At 40.3% G+C, this 22,110-nt stretch overlaps 1 protein-coding gene across 5 annotated transcripts in view; it reads right to left on the bottom strand.

Moving 5' to 3' along the window:
• Positions 1-22,110, bottom strand: part of MAST4 (microtubule associated serine/threonine kinase family member 4) — a 293,004-nt gene that overhangs the window by 161,156 nt on the left and 109,738 nt on the right. For 3 of the 5 annotated variants that reach the window (XM_064736750.1, XM_064736751.1, XM_064736754.1), the window contains one exon: positions 19,091-19,165. The exons of the other annotated variants lie outside the window; for them this stretch is intronic. In XM_064736750.1, the coding sequence (XP_064592820.1) occupies positions 19,091-19,165 (75 nt within the window). The remainder of the gene's footprint in view (positions 1-19,090; positions 19,166-22,110) is intronic. 5 annotated transcript variants of the gene reach the window in all.

Below are 22,110 nucleotides of genomic sequence, written 5' to 3'. Positions count from 1 at the left end.
TACCTCCAAGAAAAAAAAAGTAAACTAAAATGTAGTAAACTGAAGCATGTTTTTCACTCTCAGATCATACTAAATTATTACAGCTCCTACATGATTTTTTGGTGTTACTTAGGAATCATCCACCCCAAAGATTTTTCCACAGCCTGAAGGAATTAACAGATTATTGACCGTGTCACTACAGACTTTCTCCCTCCTGAGAAGGCTCACCAACATGGTGCTAGCTTTGCAATTGTACAGCACAGCTCCACAACTGGCTCCATGCAAAACAGGTGGGAAAAGCATAAACACACTCTACATGGGACTTAGGTCTAGCTTATAGCTTAGATTAGAGAAATCATTTCTTTCTTAGGTATGCAAAACATTATTTGTACTAAAAAGTTAAATACAACACTTTTACTTTTGTCACAGCCACTTTAAAGAGGGAGAAATGATACCAAACCAAAAGTCACTCAGTTCTTCAGCCTTGCAAGGCTCCAGTTCAGATCTCAGTTAAACTCCAAATGACCTGCATCAACTTCAGTTTTCTGGTACATCAGTGTTTCATTTCTGAAGGTCTCAGCAGAAGACCCAGAAGACCTGTCTGCCCTCGTTCCACTGCTCAGCATCCAAAGCATGCAGACTGCTGAAGGTAAAACTTAGCAGGGTCAGGACCTCTGGATCACATACTTAGCAGGCAAGCCCCTGGGGGCATTAAAAAGATAATAAGATGCCTTCGCTACAACTCTGCATGGTTCTCAGTCACCAGCTCTGCCCCAGAGGATCCCACTGTGCTCTTCTGCCCTTGCCCTACATGGAATCCTCCTCTGGCCAATTCAAGTTAGGCTGGTTTTAGGGCTGTTTCATTCCACTGCAATAAAATAAAGCAGATTTAATGGACCAGAGACCCCTTGAGGCCCTGTGTGTCTCAAAAACTATTGTCACAAAATAGAATAAACCTTGCCTCCAGTTTAAGAGATCTGTGCAAGCTGTGCTAAATTGCTGTAATGTAGCATTAAGAACCAGGTAACATACTGAATGTAATTGCAGCTGTCAATCAGTTCAAACTCTCTACTCTGTGCATTTTACTATCAATAACATGTTTTGACAAGAATAATGCTTTTTGATTATTTCAATAATTATGATTCTTCCCCTGGTCGTACACACCTCTAAGGTACTTCAGTATGCACAAGTTCAGTATCTTCACCACAATTCAGACATTCAGCCTTGTAAACAGATCACACTGAACAAATAAAACACATTTTGGGTCAAAGCCTCCACCCTACTACCTTTAGAAAAACAAACCAACATAAATAGATCTGAACAGAAGAGGTTAGACTTAGAAAACACTAACTTCTTCACACTCCTTGTAAAGATTACCAGAAAGTTAGAGAAAATTTAAAATATTGAATTTTGTCTCCTATATGCAAGGAAGAAAAAATGTCATTAACTTACTGCTTGTTACTGGTTCAATTTTAAACAACCAATAAAAAGTTGCAACATTCATAAACTGCCAAAGACGCAGCTCATATTGTTAATACAAGGTTGATTTTGCAATCACAGTAAATCTGCTTCATCTTCCAACAACTGCAATCTCCAAATATTCAATAAGTCTTTCAGAGTTTCAAGTTCTTCATAAAAGTAGTCTGGAAAAGTGCACCTTTTCAAAACAAATTTCAGTTGCATTCTTCAGCTGGTGAGGTGTTAAGTATAATAAGATTAATAAAAAGAGTTGGGGTTTTTTTTAACACTGTTGCTCTACCCATCCATCATAAATTTTGAATATCTGACAGCTTTCTGGTAACCTCTGTTAGATCTTAACAGCTTAAAATTGTAACATTTCACTGCATTAGTAACAGCAGGAAGGAAAAAAATCAGCAATGGCACACAATTCACCTTCTTATCATCATCAATGACAGCAAGACTTAGTGCTTTGAGGAACCAATTTGAAGGATTTCTTCATAAGTAATTATTACGTTTCTGCTGAAGATAACCTGGGGGATGACAGCAGATCTTGCATTTGGATGTGGCAATAAGAATATAAAACAGTGCAAGTGACAAAGTAAAGTATTGTTTCGATCCATCAGAGAAAGGTATTACACTGTGCAAGAGCTTTTTACAAGCTAATCTTGACCTCTTTATAAGATTAATATATCAAGTCATTGCACTAATCCATTCTAAATACCTTCTAAGCAAGGCAGTGGCAGGTTACACTTTTTATTTTATTGCTTCCAGCTTTGCCAGCATTTGGTTCTTCTGGATGACAGAGCAGTGACGTCTGTGACAGATCAACCACAACAAATTACAAGTGGTAGTGTCTCACAACAAATGTGCATCTTCTGCTCTAAGTTTGTTTCTCTGGCAAAGCTGTCCTTTGTTTCTATGACAACCTTAAGTGTTTCCTGGTTCCAGGAATAGCAAGCCTTTGCCTCAGAAATAGTGTTCTATTAACATCAGGTTGGAATTTTAGGAGTGGCTATTTACCCTAAAAATTGCAGTTGAACACAGGATTAACCAATTTTCAAAAATATGCTGAAAATACATTCAGGTCTTTCTTTGTCAGTCAAGGTGTTTTCACTTGCATCTGATTTCTGTCAAAACAGATGTAAATATAAAACTGCTCTTCCTTTCAGATGACCTAAGTGAATTTGTGTTTGCGATACCTCCTTCTAAGCAGTCTGAGTTCTAGACTTGTCCAAGATGCAATTCTATATCCACTTTTCTCAGGAAAACTGTACCAATACCTTCTTCACTGGCTAAGTCAAAATCACTGTCTTTCCTTTTCCATACTTGCTGCCAAGGAACCTGGCAGTATCCATGCCTTACAGTAAAGTCTGATGTTCTGTCTTTTAGCTGAAGGTTTACAGATTCTTTCCACTCATTCAGACACAGCCACCAGTTTACCAGGGTTTTTGCTTGCTTATTGTCCACTCTCACCAACTGAAATCACAGATCATCCCTTCACAAGCATTTCCATTAACAAAAATTGCCACTTCTGCACTGGCAAGCTCTAGTTATCACTACTCAAGGAAGACTCCATTCAGCAAAACACTCCTTGAGACAAAACACAATGCTTCTTAATTCTTAATCCTGCACATTCTTAATTGTGCATTTCAAAATTTAAAGATGTTATTCTGCATGATAAGTTATTCCCCTCACATCCCCAAACTTCAAGTTGCAAATTAGCAACACCACCACAGATTGTAACGGGAATATACTGTAGAAGTGAAGAGGCACTTAAGCTCCAACTTGGCCGGGAAAAACCACATTTTATCTAATTCAATACTGTGTGTTCTATGCAATTCATTTTTATCTCCTTAGTTAACTTTCCCTGTTTTTGTTACAGGCACTGCTGAATCCTTCAAAGGAGAAACATATCTTTGTGTCAGTTCTGTGTTCTGAGATGTGATGTAAAAGCAATATTCAGGTGCTAGGCAAATTATCAATTTAAATGCAAATTAACTGGATCAAAAAGAACGCCAAACTGGCTATATATAAAAACCATATAACAAAAAGAAAGCCATCACTTTATCATGTACAAGAGCAATTTGAATAATCTATTTTTCTACAGATGAACCAGATACAACATTAAGATTTATAATAAACTAGACTCAACTAAGTAAACAGCACTTAAATGTGTTTTGTTTTGCGTCGTATTCTAGAAATTCTCATATAGCATTAAAAAGACTGATCCATATGGAAGATGAAACATTTCAGAAGGATTCCATGAGTTAAAAGTAAGGATTTTCCTATGAAATACACTATAGTCTGAAGACTCTTCAATTGTGGGATTGGCAATAAATTTAGTAAGCAAAAGAACTTTGTTTACCTTGTTAAATATTGTTTAGGGATACAATACAATAACACTCCCAACTAAATTTTGAAATAAATTAACAGAAAACAAAGAAGTTCAATTACAAGAGGTTTTTTGCATTTTTTTTTACAGAAGACAAAGAACTACAACAGTTTATTCAGAGAAAGTAGAAAGAATCTGAAAGAAGTAGTAACCTAAACTCGAAGTAGTTTTGAGTATCATTTTTCAATGTTAGAAAGAGAAAAAATAACCAAACTGACATGGGCAGGGGAAAAAAAATAAAAAGAAAGTTAGTGAACAAATAAGTAAATCAGAAGTGCTACAAACATACCATTTATGGGAATAACAGAGAAAATGTGGCAAGCCTAGTTTACCCCAGTGGAGTCCATAATACTCAATGCTTCAAGGACATACCAAATCATCACAAAAAAGCCCTAACAAATCAGTAACCTCCTGCCCAAATGAGAAGCAGGAATGCATTTAGGAATTATGCAAACTATGCATATTATCACTGCTGGATCTCACATTTTCTCCATGAAAAGCAGCAGTGGCAGAACACATCAATGCCACTACCTTATGACAACAACGCAGCACAGCTTATTTAGGAGCAGCTACCATGAATAGTAAAAGGTGAAAAAACCCCTTTCAATGAGAAGCACAAGGCTTTCTGAAAGACAGCAATTTGACTGTTGCCAACATTAAGTCTGTAAAACTCTACATTCATTTTCTAGTGGTGTGATCTTTCCTTACTTCAAATAATTCACACTAAAACATAGTAGAAAAATGTTATTTAAGAGATTGTTGCCCGCTATGTTGCAATGTTAGCTCAATTAAAAAAAAATAAATAAATAACCATGCTTCTTTAAGAAAAAAGTGTGAAAACTCTGAATGAACTCTCCACCTCCAAGTACACAAAATCATTTCATCTAACACAGTGTTAGAAAATCTATGCTTAATTCTGACCTGCTGTCCTACAGTTTATTTCACCCCTTGGCAAAGACCATCACCACATGACTAATGGAGAAAATGCATGGACTGCAAAGTGTTTGAAACACCAACACTCAACAGATTCCAACTGCCAAGTTCACATGAATATTCCCATCAACAAAGTTTAAAAGTGTTATCATATATTAAGGGAAAAGGAGATTAAAAAGGAAAAAAAATATGTACAAGATATAAATCCCAGCTACTGGTACAAGTGTTCACCTGAAAAAATATAAACAATTTTACAGATAACCAGAACAGGAAAACCCTAAATCCATGGTTTAACTGAAGCCAGTGATTTCTCTAAGTTCTGTTTGAATCCGTAGGTTCTTTCATCAAACAGAAAGCAGTGTTTTTTATATGGGCATACCCATAAAGGATTTTGCCTACTATTAAAAAGCAAAAGAAAAAAAACTACTACAGCACACAGTGGGCCAGCATGAACTTCTTGTCAACATGGTTGCTAAAGACCATTATGCCCACAAGGATCCGGATGCCTTCCTTTCCCCAGGTGCAAATCATGTTTTGCATTATACAATACAGAAGCTCCTGCTGACTTTTGTTGAAATCAGTAACTAGATGATAAAATGATTAAGCTTGCCTTCAGCAGAAGAAACTTGCCTACACTCAGGCTTTGATTGCAACAGTTCCTGTTAGTCATTTTGCACAGGATGGAAGGGGCACAAAAAGTCATGATACATTTGTTCTTTCATCCAGGACTGATTAGCACTAGCAAAATACAGGCCTTGCTCTACCTTAACATGTTCACAATCATCAGCTGGAGGACACCAAGCCAGAAGAGGAACTAAGCTTTAAGCTCAGCAGAATTGAATCATGGAGTTTAGTCAAAGCAGTGCTGTGCCCACAATGCCCACCCTCAGACCTGTAGAGCTGAGCTCTGCAGCTGCTCTTCATATGTAATGGTCATACTTGGGGAAAACCAGAAATAAAGGGCACAAGTAACTCACTTTTTCACCCAGAAAAATCACATGGAACAGCAATGACAAAACATTATATTTTCACTTTCAAAAGATATCTCTTTTGCAGAAAAAGGATACTTTATATTTGCTCTGCTTATGATACCAGATTTTCTGCCCCTTATGCAACTAGAAGTATCAAAATTAGAGATTTTGCTTAGGGTTGACATTTTAATCAGTTTTTATAAATTCACATTTAAACAGTTCAGCTGATCCCACACAACTTATTAGCAATATACTCCACTGATGTGAAAGAAAGTTTCAAATTCTCAAGCAAGGGCTACACTGGAAAAAGTGAGACTGTCTGGAGACCAACTAGGTAAATATTAATCTCGTTTCTGAAAACAGGTTAGTTGTAATGTGCACTTCATTTTTTCACTTCAAAACTTCCCCTAACATTTGATTTTTCAGCTTGTTCAATTTCAGCTGAAGCTTGGTTTCTTACAGAGCTTTAAATGCCCTGAAAAATCTGGAGATCCCCTAAATCAGATCAATCTAAACATAGTTACGGGCCTTTTCTACATGTCCTGCATTGTCCTGCCCGTTTGCCACACTTGTTTGCTACTGAACTGCAAAAGGCTGTTGCTCTTCCTATATGGTAGGCAAGAGGACACCATCAGCATGAACTGTTTCACAAATATTCAATTACTAGTCAACACACACTCCAAAACAAGAAAAATTTATTTCAACCGCTCCAAAGATAATAGAACAAAAATCCCATGATCCATATTGATATTACATTGCTCTCCCTGCTGATATATCCAGTTTCTCTAATTAGCTGCAATCTCAATTTTGAGTATCCACCACAGGAAGACAGGAAAAAATGTAATTTGGGAATTTCAGTGCTCTTTTTAAATATTCATTTCCCTTTCAGAAAGGGAACATAACACAAACCTTACGAGTCTGCTGTTTTTATTTTTATCTGAAAGCATCAAAATGTGTTCAACAACACACAAATCTACTGTATCAATCTGTATCAATCTTAGGTCTAAAATCTCTGATGCAGAGACGAAGTTGATATCTAGCAGCAACTACCTTGAGGCACAACTCCAACTTCCTAATACTGACAATTTCACTGGAATAATAATTGATAAAACAATATTAATTACTAGGCTAGTGCTGTACTAGTAGTGTGTAAGAATTTCTGAACTCTTGACATAAAGCACTGTTTCACCCTAGACACAGTTTTCAGCTAAAAAACACTGTGGAAAGACAATCCTTCTTCCATAAAAAAAATCAAACATGTAACTGTGATAAATACTTTTCCACAATTTATATCATTACCTGGTGCCTCTCTATGTGCTAGCAATAAAGTCAGGTATATTTTATAGTTTTTATTTGGACTACTAACACTCTAGATCAAATGAGATTAGGACCCTATTGCCATTTTATAGAGAGTTTCATTCCCCTCCTTGTTCAATATGGCAAAATGATTGTTTCAAGTGAAACTACAGTAAATCACATCAGCAACTGTATTAAGTTTTGCAAGCATTAGATTTCTTAAATTTCCTTTTCCCTTTGACTGATAATCCTATTTACACCAGTTTAATAAGGTCTAACAGGATCAGTGAAGGTTACTCGAATTTGTATCTCTGTCAAGTATCTTCGTCTGCAAGTTTCTATCATGAAATATCTGCTAATTAATGGGAAGAACTTTCCAAAGGCACAGATTTCTTGCGCAACCTGTCCAAAAGACCCTCACAAAATATAAAGATAAAAAAAGAATAGAAGATACACCTTCAGATTTGTATCTATTCAACATGAAACAAAAGCAAAGGAAAGACAACAATAGTTTTTATCTGCACTTACTAGATGGTTTTAAACCAGAAGGAGACAAGCAAGTCCAAAAGTAAGTCTGCAAGAGGGAATAGTATAAAAAATTCCTCCCAGTTCATATACTGATTTATATGATTAAACTGGCAGACTAATGAATGTATCAGCTTTCACCTTTTTCTGCAGTCACACCACCAAGCTATCTGAGTCACGGAAAGCACCAGTGTATCTTCCATGCTGATTTCATTAGTGAAGATAATAGAATCACAAAACAGCTAGGGTTTGATGGACTCCAGAAATCATCTGGTCCAGTCATTGTGTCCAGCTGAGTTTTTAACATCTTCAGGACCTTCCTGAGCAGCCAGTTCCACCATTCTGCTATCCTCAACATAAAGAAATCCTGTCTCATGTTGAGGTTAAACTGCTTGTGTCATTTCTCCTTGTCACATCACTGGGCACCTCTGAAAAGAGTCTGGCACCATCCTCTTGGCACTCACCTCTGAGATATTTATATGCATTGATGAGATCCCCTCTCAGTCCTCTCTAGACTAAACAGGCCCAGCTCTCTCAGTCTCTCCTCGTTAAGAGAGGTGCTCCAGACCCCTCATCATCTTTGTGCCCCTTCAATGGACCCTCTCCAGGAGCTCCTTGTCTCTCTGGTACTGGGGAGCCCAGAGCTGGACACAGCACTCCAGATGTGGCCTCACCAGGACCCAGTAGAGGGGGAGGATCAGCTCCCTTGACCTGCTGGCCACGCTCTTCCCAGTGCAGCCCAGGATCCCACTGGGCCTCCTGGCCACAGGGGCACACTGCTGGCTCATTGTCACCTTGTGGTCCACCAAGACTCCCAGGTCCTTCTCTGCAGAGCTGCCCTTCAGTGGGGCAGCCCCAGCCTGTGCTGCTCCTTGGGTTATTCCTCTCCAGCTGCAGGACCCTGCACTTGCCCTTGTTGAACCTCGTTGGGTTCTCTCTGTCCAACTCTCCAGCCCAGCCAGGCCCAGCCCAAAGGCAGCAGAGCCTTCAGGTGTATCAGCCATCCCCAGTTTGGATCCGCAGCAAACCTGCTGAGGGTACCTTGGATCCCTTCACCCAGGCAGTGATAAACAAGCTGAGTGAGACTGGGCCCAGTATTGATGCCTGGGGAACACCACTGACTACAGGCCTCCAGCTGGATTCTGCTGCCCTGATCCTGACCCTGTGAGCTCTGCCATTCTGCCACTCCTTGGTCCACCCCACTGCCATTTATCTAAACCACGCTTCCCGTGCTTACCAACAGTAAGTAGGTAAAATAAGTACATCTATAGTGATGTACCTCAGTGACCAGGAAGCTTACCAGATGACCTTATCACATGGCACACACAGGACATCTAAGGGATCAGACAGCATATATTTAGGAACTGCAGCCCCTGCATGGCCAACCTGATCTCCTCTCATGACCAGGTGACCTGCCTGGGGGGAATCACAAAAAGTTTGTGGACGCAGTCTCCCTTCAGCAAAGTCTTTGGAGCCTACTGTCTCCTGAGGCATTCTGCTGGAGAAGCTGTCAGCCCACGCCTTGGACAAGTGCACTTTTCATTGGTTTAAAAACCAGCTGGCTGGCTCAGCCCAGAGAGTGGTGATGAATGGTGCTGATATTGCAGGGGTCAGAAATAATGCTTTACTCAGAGAGTTACATGGAATAAGAAAAGGGTTGTAGAGCAGGTTTCACCTTACCCCCGAAACAGGCCTCACAGCCTCACAAGGAAGGACCCTGAACAAAGGACCACCTGGGCTTTTATACCCTGTGCAAATCTGGGGCCTTTCCGAGCTGAGTCATCAGCTCCTGCTGTTCTCTGCTGTCACCCGGCTGTGCCAGAGCCTCATGCACTTTGTAGTGCAAGGGACTGGTGCCAGTTCACAGCCTCTTGTCCTCAGCCTCCCGGGAACTTGAGCTCAATCAGCAGCTGTACACTGCGACAACAGGGTAAAAGGCAATTCAGCAGATTGTGACCTTTGACTCAGGGATCAAGAAACCCACTGACTACAAAGAAGGGCAAGACTGAGCATGCAGGCTAATCAGCATGAGAAGCAAGGGAATAATTCAACCAAGAGAACTTAGAATACTAATTAATACAAGAAGGAGGTAACTTGTAGTCAACATGCCGCTGTTCGCCAAGGTAAAATTTCAAGAATTGGTGTTAGCTTCTCAGATTTACCACAAAGCTCTTATCTAAGCACAAATATGAAAGAAACAAATACCTCAGCTCCGTGTGTGAACAGGCCTACTGCATGTGAGCTGAAAATAATTTTAGGGACAATGGTGCCACAACCAATTGGCAGACAGTCACTAGTGAGGTTTCAATCTTTACTCATGATTTGGATGAGAGGACCAAGTGTACCCTCAGTCAGTTCATGGACAATACTAAGTTAAGTGGGAATGTTGATCTGCTGGAGGGCAGGAAGGCTCTGCAGAGAGATCTGGGCAGGCTGGATCATGGCTGAGGCCAATGGTGTGAGGTTCAACAAGGCCCAGTGCTGGGTCCTGCCCTTGGGTCACAACAACCCCAGGCAGCTCCACAGGCTGGGGCAGAGTGGCTGGAAAGGAGCTGGGGGTGCTGGTGACAGCAGCTGAACATGAGCCAGGCTGTGCCCAGGGGGCCAAGAAGGCCAATGGCATCCTGGCCTGGATCAGCAATGCTGTGGCCAGCAGGGCCAGGGCAGGGATTGTCCCCCTGTGCTGGGCCCTGCTGAGGCCACACCCCGAATCCTGTGCTGTTCTGAGCTCCTCAATTCAAGGAAGACATTGAGGCACTGGAGTGTATCCAGGAAAGAGCAACAAAGCTGGTGATGCATCTACAGAGTGGGTCCTATGAGAAGCTTGTTTATCCTGGAGAAAAGGAGGCTCAGGGGTGACTTTATCACCCTCCACAACTGCCTGACAAGTGGGTGTAGCCACATGTAGGTCAGCCTCTTCTCCCAGGCAACAAGAGACAGGATGAGAGGAAATGGCCTCGAGCTGCACCAGAGAAGGCTTGAGCTGGACATCAGAAAGAAATGGGTTCCTAAGCACTGGAATGGGCTGCCGAGGGAGGTGGTGGAATCACCATGCCTGAAGGTGTTCAAGAAATGACTGGACATAGCACTAGTTGGTCAGCAGGTCAAAGATTTGCACTAAAGGTCTTTTCTTAAACTACATGATTCTGTGAATAACATACTTCTCTGTGAAAAAAAAAAAAAACACCAAACTGTCTTTTTGAAGACACAAACCTGACCTCAGTATGGTTGAAATACTTCCCAACTCTGGTGTGACCCAACATTCCCCAACCCCAGTTCTAGGCCAATATTTCACAATATAGATCACTATTTGGTCCTACTTCACCACTTTTTTTGTGTCCGTACTATGCATTCCACACCTAAATGAGGTTGCATGCTGACTAATTTAACCATATTTTAAGACTGACTTGAAATTTCTGTACTATTTTTTGCATAAATACTAGCATTTATTCTAGCCAAACTATTTATAATACTATTTCTGCCACAGCTACTTCTATTTTTAATCAACTGGGAAGCATGCAAGCAACACTGAGATGGAGATCACACATCTGAAGTAACAGCTGAAAATATCTAATTATAACTTGGTATTGCCTTGTATAGACTTAAGGTTTTAGTAAGGAGAAAAGGGAGTACTATGGATTTTTTTCCCCCAGTTTGGTGTAGAATGTTACCAAACCTATCTAGTGCAATGAATATTACACTACTGACACACTGACTTGGCCAGGAGAATCATTTTATAAGGAAGACAATTTTAACTTGCCAGGGAGGATCCATCTATAATATTTGACTGTAACATATCTTCTGTTTCTATTTATACACCTACCAGACTCTCTAACCTTTGGTAAACATAACTTTCTAGTAATCAATTTGCCATCAAATCAACCTTCTGTCAGCTATTGCCACACAGTAGTGCTAGGGAATAGTGCTTCATTCTCTGCACTCCCTTGCCTCCTAGATGATTTCTTTTTTACATGAGCAGATCCTATGATGAACACATTGCACTAATATTCTACTCTAACAATAGGATTCTCTGATTTGTGTTGATTTTATGGTAAAAAGCAGTAAAATTTTAGGAGTCTAGGTTTAAAATATTCTTAAGGTGGAGCCTAAAAAGATACAAAATAGCAGCTGATCCATCTAGCTATTTATTATTAATAGCCATATATAAATTATTATTTTTAATGAGACCTCTCAACTATTTAAGACCTTCAGTCTAGGTTTAACAGGTAGAAACATGGTTCTCAGCAGCAAACTATTTCTTTACAATTACAAATCATGAGCCACTAAGACAGAAAACAGCTGTAGAAAAATTTTATCAATTCAAAATACAATTAATTACTGGTTTAAATTCAGAAATTACTTTATAAGCAAGCAAGTATCAGATTTTTTAAAAAAATGTTCTGCAGAAATTGTTCAGTGTGAGTTGAGGGATTACTTGGCTGCGTAATTAATTGATAGGGTACTCACACCAGAATGAGTGTAAACGCAAACTATCTGTGCTGAAATGTCTTCTCTCTTCACAGTTTGGAGTTTATTAAATTCATTCTTCTACAGTGTTTTTTCCAAGCTAACAAAATTCTCAGTAACCTTCATAATTGTTAGACAAATGTTCCTAATTTACACCTGCACCCTTATCTGAATACAGCTTTATTTATGCAGTGAAACATAAAAAAGCTCAAAAATTGTTTGAATGCTTTCCCTTGTAACTCTTTCTCAATTCCATGCTCCCATATCAAATTGGCTTTTATTTAACTGTTAACTTTCACAGCTTTATAAATGCATGTTTTATTTTGTCTTACAGATCATAGCTACTAGAGCACTTTCTTTAATTTTGTCTAGCTGTGTCCACATTTGTGACACACTAAGAAGCTCCAGCAAACAAATTAACCAGCAATCCTTTATATTAAGCTTCTGTTTCAAGGTACCACCAGCTAATGTAAATATATTAAAGCAATGTAATACAGCAAAAGCTATTTAGAGATTACATTTATATTACTTCCATGTAAATCTGAGAATCACCTCTGCTTTGTAGGTCAGGCAGACAAGTCAGAATCTCCAGTGTCTCAGCATCTTTTATACTTCACATTTTTTTAATGGTGTGACTACATCAGTGGACGAGGACAGGGTTACTGGTATCATTTATCTGCACTTCTCTAAGGCCTTTGACACAGTCCCCTACAACATCCATCTCTCTAAAGTGAAGACAGATTGATTTATTGGGTGCAGTGGGTGGACAGTTATGTGGATAAAGAATTGGCTGGGACAGTCGCACACAGAGGCAGTTATCAATGGTTCAGAATCCCAACATACAAGACAAGCAATGTCCCTCAGGGGTCCTTAAGCATTATTTAATATCATCCTTAATGACAACAGACAAAGGAATCAAGTCAACCCTCAGCAAATGTGCATATTTCCGCAAGCTGAGTGGTGCAGTTGACACACCTGAAGAACAGGAAGCCATCAAGACAGACCTGGACAGGCAGGAGAAGTGGGACCATGGGAATCTCATGAGTTTTAACAAGACAAAATGCAAGGCCCTGCACCTGAGCTGGGGCAACTCCCAGTATGAAGCTTCAGGACGAACACATTGAGAGCAGCTCTGCTGAAAAGCACTTGGGGATGCTGGTGGCTGAGAGGCTGGACATGACTCAGCCATAGGCACTCATACCCCAGTAAGTCACACGTGTCCTGGCCTGCATCCAAAGCAACACGGCCAGCAGGGCCAGGGAGAGGATTCTGTCCCTCTGCTCTGCTCTGCTCTGGTGAGACCCCACCTGGAATACTGTGTTCAGTTCTGAGGTCCCCAGCACAGTAAAGATATTCACTTGTTGAAATGAGTCCAGAGGAAGTCATCAAAATGACAAGAAGGATGGAGCACATCTCCTGTGAAGAAAAGGCTGAGAGAATTGGGATTGTTCATTTTTGAGAACAGAAGATTTCAGGTACCCAGTACCTGAACGGAGTCTAAAAACAATGGAGACACCTTTTTACAAGGGCATGTAGTGAGAGGAAAAAGAGTAATGCCTTCAAACTGAAAGGGGGCAGGTTTAGATTGGGTATTAGGTGTTGGGGAAGATGAAACAGGAAAGCCTTATAAATATGATTGTCTGGCAAAAGATTTTGAGAATATAGAAACTATAAGCAAGACTGAAATGAAAGCAAGCTTCGAGATTCCTTAGTGAACAATTGGAAAACAATGGTGTGGCCGGACTGAAGGTAATCCCCTTTTGATGGAACAACACCCTCTGCTTGCAGACAGCTCCAAGGGTCAGAGCACACCCTACTAGCTTAGCAGAAGGGGTCCAAAGAGTAGTTTTTAGGGTTTAAAATGTAACACAGTATGGTAATGTAATGATTCTTATAGGCTGCATGTAAATGCCGTAGGATTTGTATATTGTACTAGATTGGTTAGTGAGAATTAGAATATTCAGCACAGAAGAAGATTTATTGTATTGTAACAGGAACTTTGCTCTCCTACTCTCTTACCCTCTCATCCTCTCTACCCCTCTCTTCTCTCAGGCCTGCTCCAAGCTGCGGCCGGCAGCTCCCAGCAGGACCCTGTACCCATGCCCTTTGCAATAAACCACAAGTTCCACGACCTGGCTTCAGAGATCTCTCGTCTCCATCCGTCCCAACTGTCCTACCCCCTGATGCTCCTACAATTAGGAAAAAAGTATCCTGTGAGGCTGGTGAGGCACTGGAACAGGCTGGCCTGTAGAACCTGTACATGTCCCATCCCTGGACATGTTCACGGCCAAGCTGAATGGAGTTCTGGTCTAGAAGAAGACGTGCTTGCCTATGGCAAGTGATCTAAGGTCCTTTCCAATCCATACCATTCTATGACTGTGTAATTGTTTGAAGTTTAGCTTTCCCTGATTTGCAGTAGATCAAACATGAGCTCATAGCTGTCCAAGTTCACAGCACCATAACCTAACAACTCTACTCTCTTTTGACAGGACAGGTCAAGATCCTCTCCCCTCAGGAAACATTAGTCTCACTAAGTCAATACAGCGTGTTCCTTGCTGCTGTCACCCAAATCACTGACCCAGAAATGCACTTCATCAGGGTCCAGGACAAGCAGACACAAGTGAATCACTGCAATCAGATGACCACAGATGAAAGATCTTCTGGGTAATTTGTAACTCAGAGTCCTCTGACTCACACAGCACTGCTGCTGCTCTCATGAGACACACTGCCTTGCCTCCAAGTCTCCCAAATACAACTATTCCCCCATAACCATGAGGTTAGGAGACAGATGCAGGAAACTCAGGACATGCAGAATTAAATGCCAGAACAAAGCCCAGCAGAATGTAGGCACAAAACCAGTATTCCTTTACAAGTTTGTGATGATCTTGCCCCAAACCCAAATAGCATCCCTGACAGAGGCAACAGTCCCTGCAAGCTGTGCAAGCTGAGCTTCCACTACATCCTGCCACCTGGGCAAACAGCTGCTACACAGGAAGGGAAAAGGAATAAAAAGGATCTGACCAGTGTTTACAGTGCAAAGATACAAAACAACATTTTCAGAGTAACAAGTTTGTTTGGTTTTCGTTTTTTTCTTTGTTTTTTGGAGGGATTTTTTTTGTGTGTGTGTGTGTGTAGTGTGTTTTTTTAAACTAGGAGAGCTGAACTAACTAGCCTAAAGAAAAGCATGTGAGATTTGTTGACAGCAACTTGCCATCTTTGGTCCAAAAGCAGGCAAAATAGTCCTTGGTTTGGCATAACAAGACCATGAGGCTTCTGTGCACCTGTACCACCAGGAACAACTGGTAGCTCTTCCTGAGGCAACAAATGAGTGCGACAAACAAACAGCTGGAGAAGTTTTACCAGACTTGCCCTTCTACAGCTTCCTACTTTGGAACTACCTGCAAAACTGACTCTCAACCATATTCCTAGTCTTGATCAGGAGAGCATCCTCACTCCCCCATAGCCCAAGAATGAATGATCAATGATCTGTAGGCCCAGGGGGTAGAGGAGGCTGTCAAAAGGCACTGCAGTGGATGTGTCTGCAGAGAGACAAGGATGCAGCTTAAGTCATTGGTAGGACTGGGAGATAGGCTGCACTGATGTTGCCCATTGAAATTACTGGAGTTCAACTTTCCCAACTGAGTTACAACTTCATGAGGGAAAGTTGTGGGCTTTCTTCACCAGCTGCCTTGCAAATGGGTTCCTTGAGGTGGAGTGCTTTCTGGTCAGGTTGTCACAGTAACAACTGGTAAGGGCAATCTTGCCACACAACAGGAAAGATGAATTCTGATGACACTCCTACTGACTTGCAGCAGTCTGAAGGTGACTGACACCAACAGTAGTTCTCAAAGTGCAACAGGAATACAAAGGAGAGACATAGCTTGTCCCTCTGAAGCCCTGTGCTAACAGCACTTCCCTACTTTACTTTCATAGTGATCTGAATAGTAAATACTGAGGATTACACTCTGCCTGAAGCACGTCCTTGGAACACAGATGAGCCTTTGAAGAACACCATATTCCCCCCTTTTGTTAATCAGTCTTAATCAGTTAATCAGATTAACCATGCACAGGCCACACTTTGGCCAGCCAAATCTGCTCAGGGTTTCTCCTCCAACCAGTACGTAATCAGCTGCAATACCTGCTTCAAGACAATTTGTCTTCTTTCCTTTTCTTGAGTAGTCTCAGCCCATAGAGAGTAAATGCAGTACAGCCCCAACAGTCCTGAAAATCACCTTTTCACACTTCTCATGTCCACTTCCAGGGCATGTCCCATGCAGAGCAGCAAACTATGCCACCTTGTCCTATAATCACCAGGCGATATCCCTACTCCAAAACTTTCCGGTGAGCTGCCAAGGCCAAATCCAGATTCTGCATTCCATCAGCTGGGCGCATCTGAGTGGGGTCTGGCCACAGGTTAACATGACATCTCCCAGATCCGAAACCCAGATAAGTATTAAACACACGTTATGTCACAAGAGGTTTAAATTGAGTATTAGGAGCAATTTCCCCACTGAAAGGATGGTCAGGCAGTGGAACAAGGGTCCCAGGAAAGTGCAGAATCACTATCCCTGGAAGTGTTTAAAAGACGTGTAGATACAGCACTTGGGGACACGGTTTAATGGTGAATATGGTGCTGGGTTAACAACTGGACTGGATGATCTTTGAGGCCTTTTCCAGCTTTGACAATTCTATGATTCCATGAGCCCAAAGTACATCATTCAAGCCCCTGCCTGTGACCCATGCACAAAAGAAGGGAGAAGGCATGCAGGAAGAATGAGGAAACAAAGAAATTAATAGCTCAAATTACCTCAGCCAGACCGGGGACGTACAGTACTTTCAACTGTCGATTTCAAGAACACAGCAAGGGGGTGGGTGGGTGAGAAGAAAAGCACAGATACCTAGGACATAAAGCTTGGTGCCTATTTTTCACAGAGAAATGTGCAACAGAGAAGAGGAAGAGAAGGCACGGCTGGTAGCACATATGGGTACAGGTGCTTGTTAGTTTTATAGGCTTGCCATGTCCAAGTACTGCCACTCAGTGAAATGTTACCAAAGAACAGGACTCAGAAGACCACTGTTCCAGGTTTTCACCAGTCTCTTGCCTGGATAGCGAGGGACATTATGTGAGTGACCTGCAGATCACAGAGAACTGTGAACTTGCAGTTTTTCTCTTCTCTCCCACTGGCACTCAAAAAGTGCTTCATATTTGCCTTCTCTTCTCTCCTCCCCTCCCTCTTCTTTCCTCTTTTCTCTTCTCCTTCCTTCTCTCTCCAGACATATTTTAATCAAAACAAAACACTAAACCAGAGCAGTGTTCTTAGCATGTGCTGAGAAGTTTTTTCTAAGCAGCTGGTCATGCTGAAACTGGTGGCAGTCATTGCAGGGGGAGAGGTGGAGCTGATGTGGTCTGTGGTAACAGCCCCCCTCTGGATGCTGGTTGGTGTTTAGCAGAACTGAGCTGCTGACATGCTCCCAGTGCATCAGGATGTTCTCCCAGCAGCAAAGAAAATAAAGGACACTGGCTTAGGACTCTAAAAACACCAAGCAAGACCCTTTCTGGTCCTTCTGTCCCACACAAAACAGAAGAGCAAATAAATACTAAGGTTACTCTTAGCTACCACACTGAGGTTTCAACAGCACACCTATGTATATTCAAACATACAGTAGGGTACTGGTACTAAAAAGGTGAAAAAAGACAGGTAAACTAGGTAAGAGGAGGGAGCAAAACCTAGCACACTTATGTCCACAGAATTGCACTTCAGCAGACATTTTTCCTTTACACATTGAGGCTCTACACATTGCAGAAATTACTTGACTCTAGTAAACAGTAATGCACACAGAAAGTGGCTTGTCAAGAGTATAGGCTGATACCTGTGTGTGTGTGTGGATAGATAGATAAATAGATAGACAGATAGATAGACAGACAGATAGATAGATAGATAGATAGATAGATAGATAGATAGATAGATAGATAGATACACATAGACAGACAGATAGATAGAGATGCTTTGGGGTGGATTTTTTGGTGTATATGTGTGTGTTTGACTTACTTTTGCTTCTTTAAACCCCAAAAGCCCTTCCCCAGACCCTCAAAAGGATATCTTAGTATTGATAATGTTGCTACATGCTGAAAGAAATGGCAAAGGTCAACATTACTAATACCTAATGAATTAACACATATAAAAACTGAAGGAATCAGTATGACAACAGTACTTGGAATCCTAATTAAAATATAAGACAAAACATAGAACCAGGGCTTTTCTTTCATAACCAGGACTGCTATCACAGACTTACTTCAACCTGTATCAAAAGTTGTATGTAAATACTGCAATCAATTCTTCAGTATCTCAAATAAAGTGAAAAATGGGATTTCCAGGCAGTGATAGTAATGGATACACAGTTTTATATTTGCTGAAGTATCACAAAAAAGTAGCACAAAATAAATACAGGTGAACAGTGATGCTCTAAAATGTGCACTATATTTTATTTCATTAAAAGTTACATAGTAAAATCAACCTCAGTGAACCTATCAAGTTTTCTGAGTACAACTCTAAAAAGGTGGAACAGCCTTATGAACTAGCAAGTACTGCTATTGCATCTGCTCATATAATCTTTTGATGTCAGCCTATTTTTTTACACTGAAACTTTGTATTGCTTCATAGCGCTTGATAATAATGTTTGATTATTTCCATATCCTTGCCAATTTTTTATTCAATGAAAGCCTTCTGCAGTTTAAGAATGAGACAAACGAACTGCACAAGGATTTACAAAAAAACACCACACAAACTGATAAAAGTGAAGAGGAACTTTTCATAGAGTTTCCGTTACACTTTGCAGATACAAACAAAATCTCCCCACAACTTTAAAGTTAAAAAAACAACTGCTGCACTTGAGGAGGAATCAATCCAGTGCTGAAGTTCACCTTTAGAGATAGTGATTACATTACTTGCAGATGAGTAAAAATAACTAAATCCCCCACCAAGCACATAGAGCTTCTCTCTAGCAACAAACCCTCTGCTGACACAACATTCCATTTTAGAAATGGTCCTTCAATAAAGGCACTCACTTTTGTAGCTGATGGTTCCACTAGTCTCTGACGGTGGCGCGCTGAGCTGAAATGACTCTTCTGAGGCGTCCCTTCCTGACAGTGAATGAAGAAAGGAGAGGAAGAACAGAGGAAAGGGGGGCAATGGATCGTGGAGGGGATGGAATGGAAGATGTTGGAGAAGGGAGAGGGAGAGTATTTAACTGAACTGTATTTTCACTAACTTTGAAAAAGTTTTATGACATCAATTCAAGTAATACCACTTTACAAATATCAGAAAGAAAATTTAGCATTTGCTTTAAAAAGCAGCCTCTCAAGGCTTTTCTATGTTTCTATTATTCACACACATTTAATAATGCTGTCTCCTATAAATCCACATATACACACATGTACACATGCACACACATATACACTTCATTTTCAGATACACATATAAAGTTAAACATTCATTTCACTTTCCCAAAGTATACACATTATCTTACATTTTCTATATCAACTTAAGCAGTTAAACACAAAAACCCCATCCAACTGGATTTATGCTTCAACACAAACATCAAAATCTCCTCTAGCAAAATAAGATTTTTTTAGATTCATATTGTCTACCCAGACCTGCAATAATCACCTTAAATTCTAGAGACTTTTACGTTACAGAGATTAATGTCCTTGCCTGAGAAAACTGAGAAAGACCAGGCTCACACAGGTGAAAGGTAAGTATTTTCTCTTAGAAGGCAAAACCTGAAAGACCATTCATCTGAAAAATAATCTGAAACTGATAGTCTTCATTACACGTGCACTACAACAAGAGATTTTTCCAGGATATGAGACAGTGATTCCAAATCCTCTAACTGCTTAATATCCAGTAGTCAGAAGTGCAACATTTAGTTTCTTTCCTAAGACACTTCAAATACGCTGCGTCAATCTCTCCAGAAACTTTCCAATGTTGAAAGCCCCTCATTGCTGTAGCAAGTACGAACTCTACAGTCTGTTAATTCAGGTATGTGTCTGAAGGGGAGAAGATATGGGTGAAGAGCCTCCTTCTAATCACAGGAATCAGAGGATGAAAATTTACAAGACTTATTTTTTCTTTCTTTTTTTCCTTTTTCTTTTGGAACCAATACACAATTCTTTTAATAGTCTTCCCTGGAAAAAAAAAGTCACAGTATTTTAAAAATATAAGACAGACCTGCTCCTATTTCTCAAAAGATATTCACAGAGCTTTTTAAATGAAAATACAATGCTACTCAAATATTTTTCAAGATCTCAAGACTTGTTTTTCAAAAAGCATTTTTATAAAAGTAGTTTTTTTACACCTCCTGAACAAAAAGGCTTCTACTTCTGGCGTGATATCACATAACAGAATCAGCCCTGTAGCTCAAAAGATCTGGTGGAAATAATCAATGATTACAGCCACCATAGGAAGATAATATCATAGCTCACCAAATCTACAACAGCAGTAGTGCAAACTAGCTCTACTCCATAGAACCACCATTACAGAAAAAGTAATTATCCAATACTTGCCTAACACTTGGTTACAACTGCAGAAGACTGTTCTGCTGATGGCAATGTACTTTGGTAACATTCCATTACTGGTGTAATGGACTAAAATCAGCAGTAAGTACAATGGCGAGAAGGTAAAGAAGAAGGTAAAGAAGACCTTTACACTTCTTTAACAATTTCTTTTAAAAATTCTCAATGCCCTTGCCACTATAATCTAACATCAAATTTTATATAATTACCAACAGAAGCCTGAAAAGGGTCTCCTCTCTGTCAGAGTTTGGAAACGATGGTAGAGTCAGCTTAACGTGGACATAAGCTAGCAAAAGTGCAGAACTTCAGAGGCCCTACCTTCTCCCATATTATGGTTATTAGCTATTCTAACATGGGATCCTGTACTTAACTGGGAAACAAGGAATTCTTCTTCCCTTATTCACATTTTTCTTTCTTTCCTATCTCTCCTTCAGAATGCTTTCTAGAAGCAGTTGAGAGCTAGCACGAACACAGTTAACACAGGAAAAACCCCAACACAGCACCAATACCATTTCAGAAGCAAAAATGTGTACCTAAATTGATGTGATTACTCCTATAAAAAAGGAAAGTCAGAGTTCAGAATATTGAATGTTTATGTGGGTTGTTCCTTCAATCACACCAGCCAGTACAACATCCTGAATCAGAATATATTAACAGTTCGCTTTTTAGCCCAAAACAGTCAGGGTAGACTTCATGCATACTATCCCATGCAGGGATGATAGTTTATCATCAGGATACGTGAAGGTTCAACTAAGATCAACAAGAGATTAAAAAAAGCTGGAAAGAAGCTGACTCTTTCACTATGGAAAAATTAGATATAGAGCATTTGAAGGCATTAGAGACATTAGACTGTACAGGTTTTGCATTGTAATGTCATGTTCCTTAGTATTGCATTTCAGCTGATAAAAACAGAAACCTTCTGCCAATGTCAGCAGTAGGTACTCTTCCGTAAAGGGTTGTCTAATAAGGGCAGACAAACCAGAGTCAATGTCACAAAGACAGGGCAATCTTTAAAAAACAAACAAAAAAAAATCCCCCCAAAAAACCCCACGCCAACAAAAACCTACATGCTGAAAAGACTTAAGCATTCAGAGTCACTGCAGTTATTACCAGTAAAGCACATACAGTGGATCTATGATACCCTTGAAGGATGAATGTCCTCGAGAGAGGAAGCAGTCAGTTGCAATTACAAGCTGATATAATAAAACTACTGTCAGAAAACTTGTAAAGGCCAACACAATTCACATCAGCAAGGACAGCTAAAGCAAAAACTGAAGGATCCTAAATAATTCTGTGGTACGGTATTTTAGTTAGGTGGCATGCAAAAAGTCAGCAAGGGAGCAGAAAGAGACAGAGGCTTATTTCATTTAACAGGTGAGTAATCCAAGAAATAATCTTGTGGGAAACACACATCTTGGGGTAAGAAAAAACAAAACAAAAAAACCTACATAAAAGCAAAAACACACACCCCACAAAAACAAAAAAAAAGGCAACACAGGGGCAACAAGTATTGC

Source organism: Zonotrichia leucophrys, chromosome Z, assembly GCF_028769735.1.
Source record: "Zonotrichia leucophrys gambelii isolate GWCS_2022_RI chromosome Z, RI_Zleu_2.0, whole genome shotgun sequence".
Lineage (NCBI taxonomy): Eukaryota > Metazoa > Chordata > Aves > Passeriformes > Passerellidae > Zonotrichia > Zonotrichia leucophrys.
This window is presented reverse-complemented; position numbering and strand designations above follow the sequence as displayed.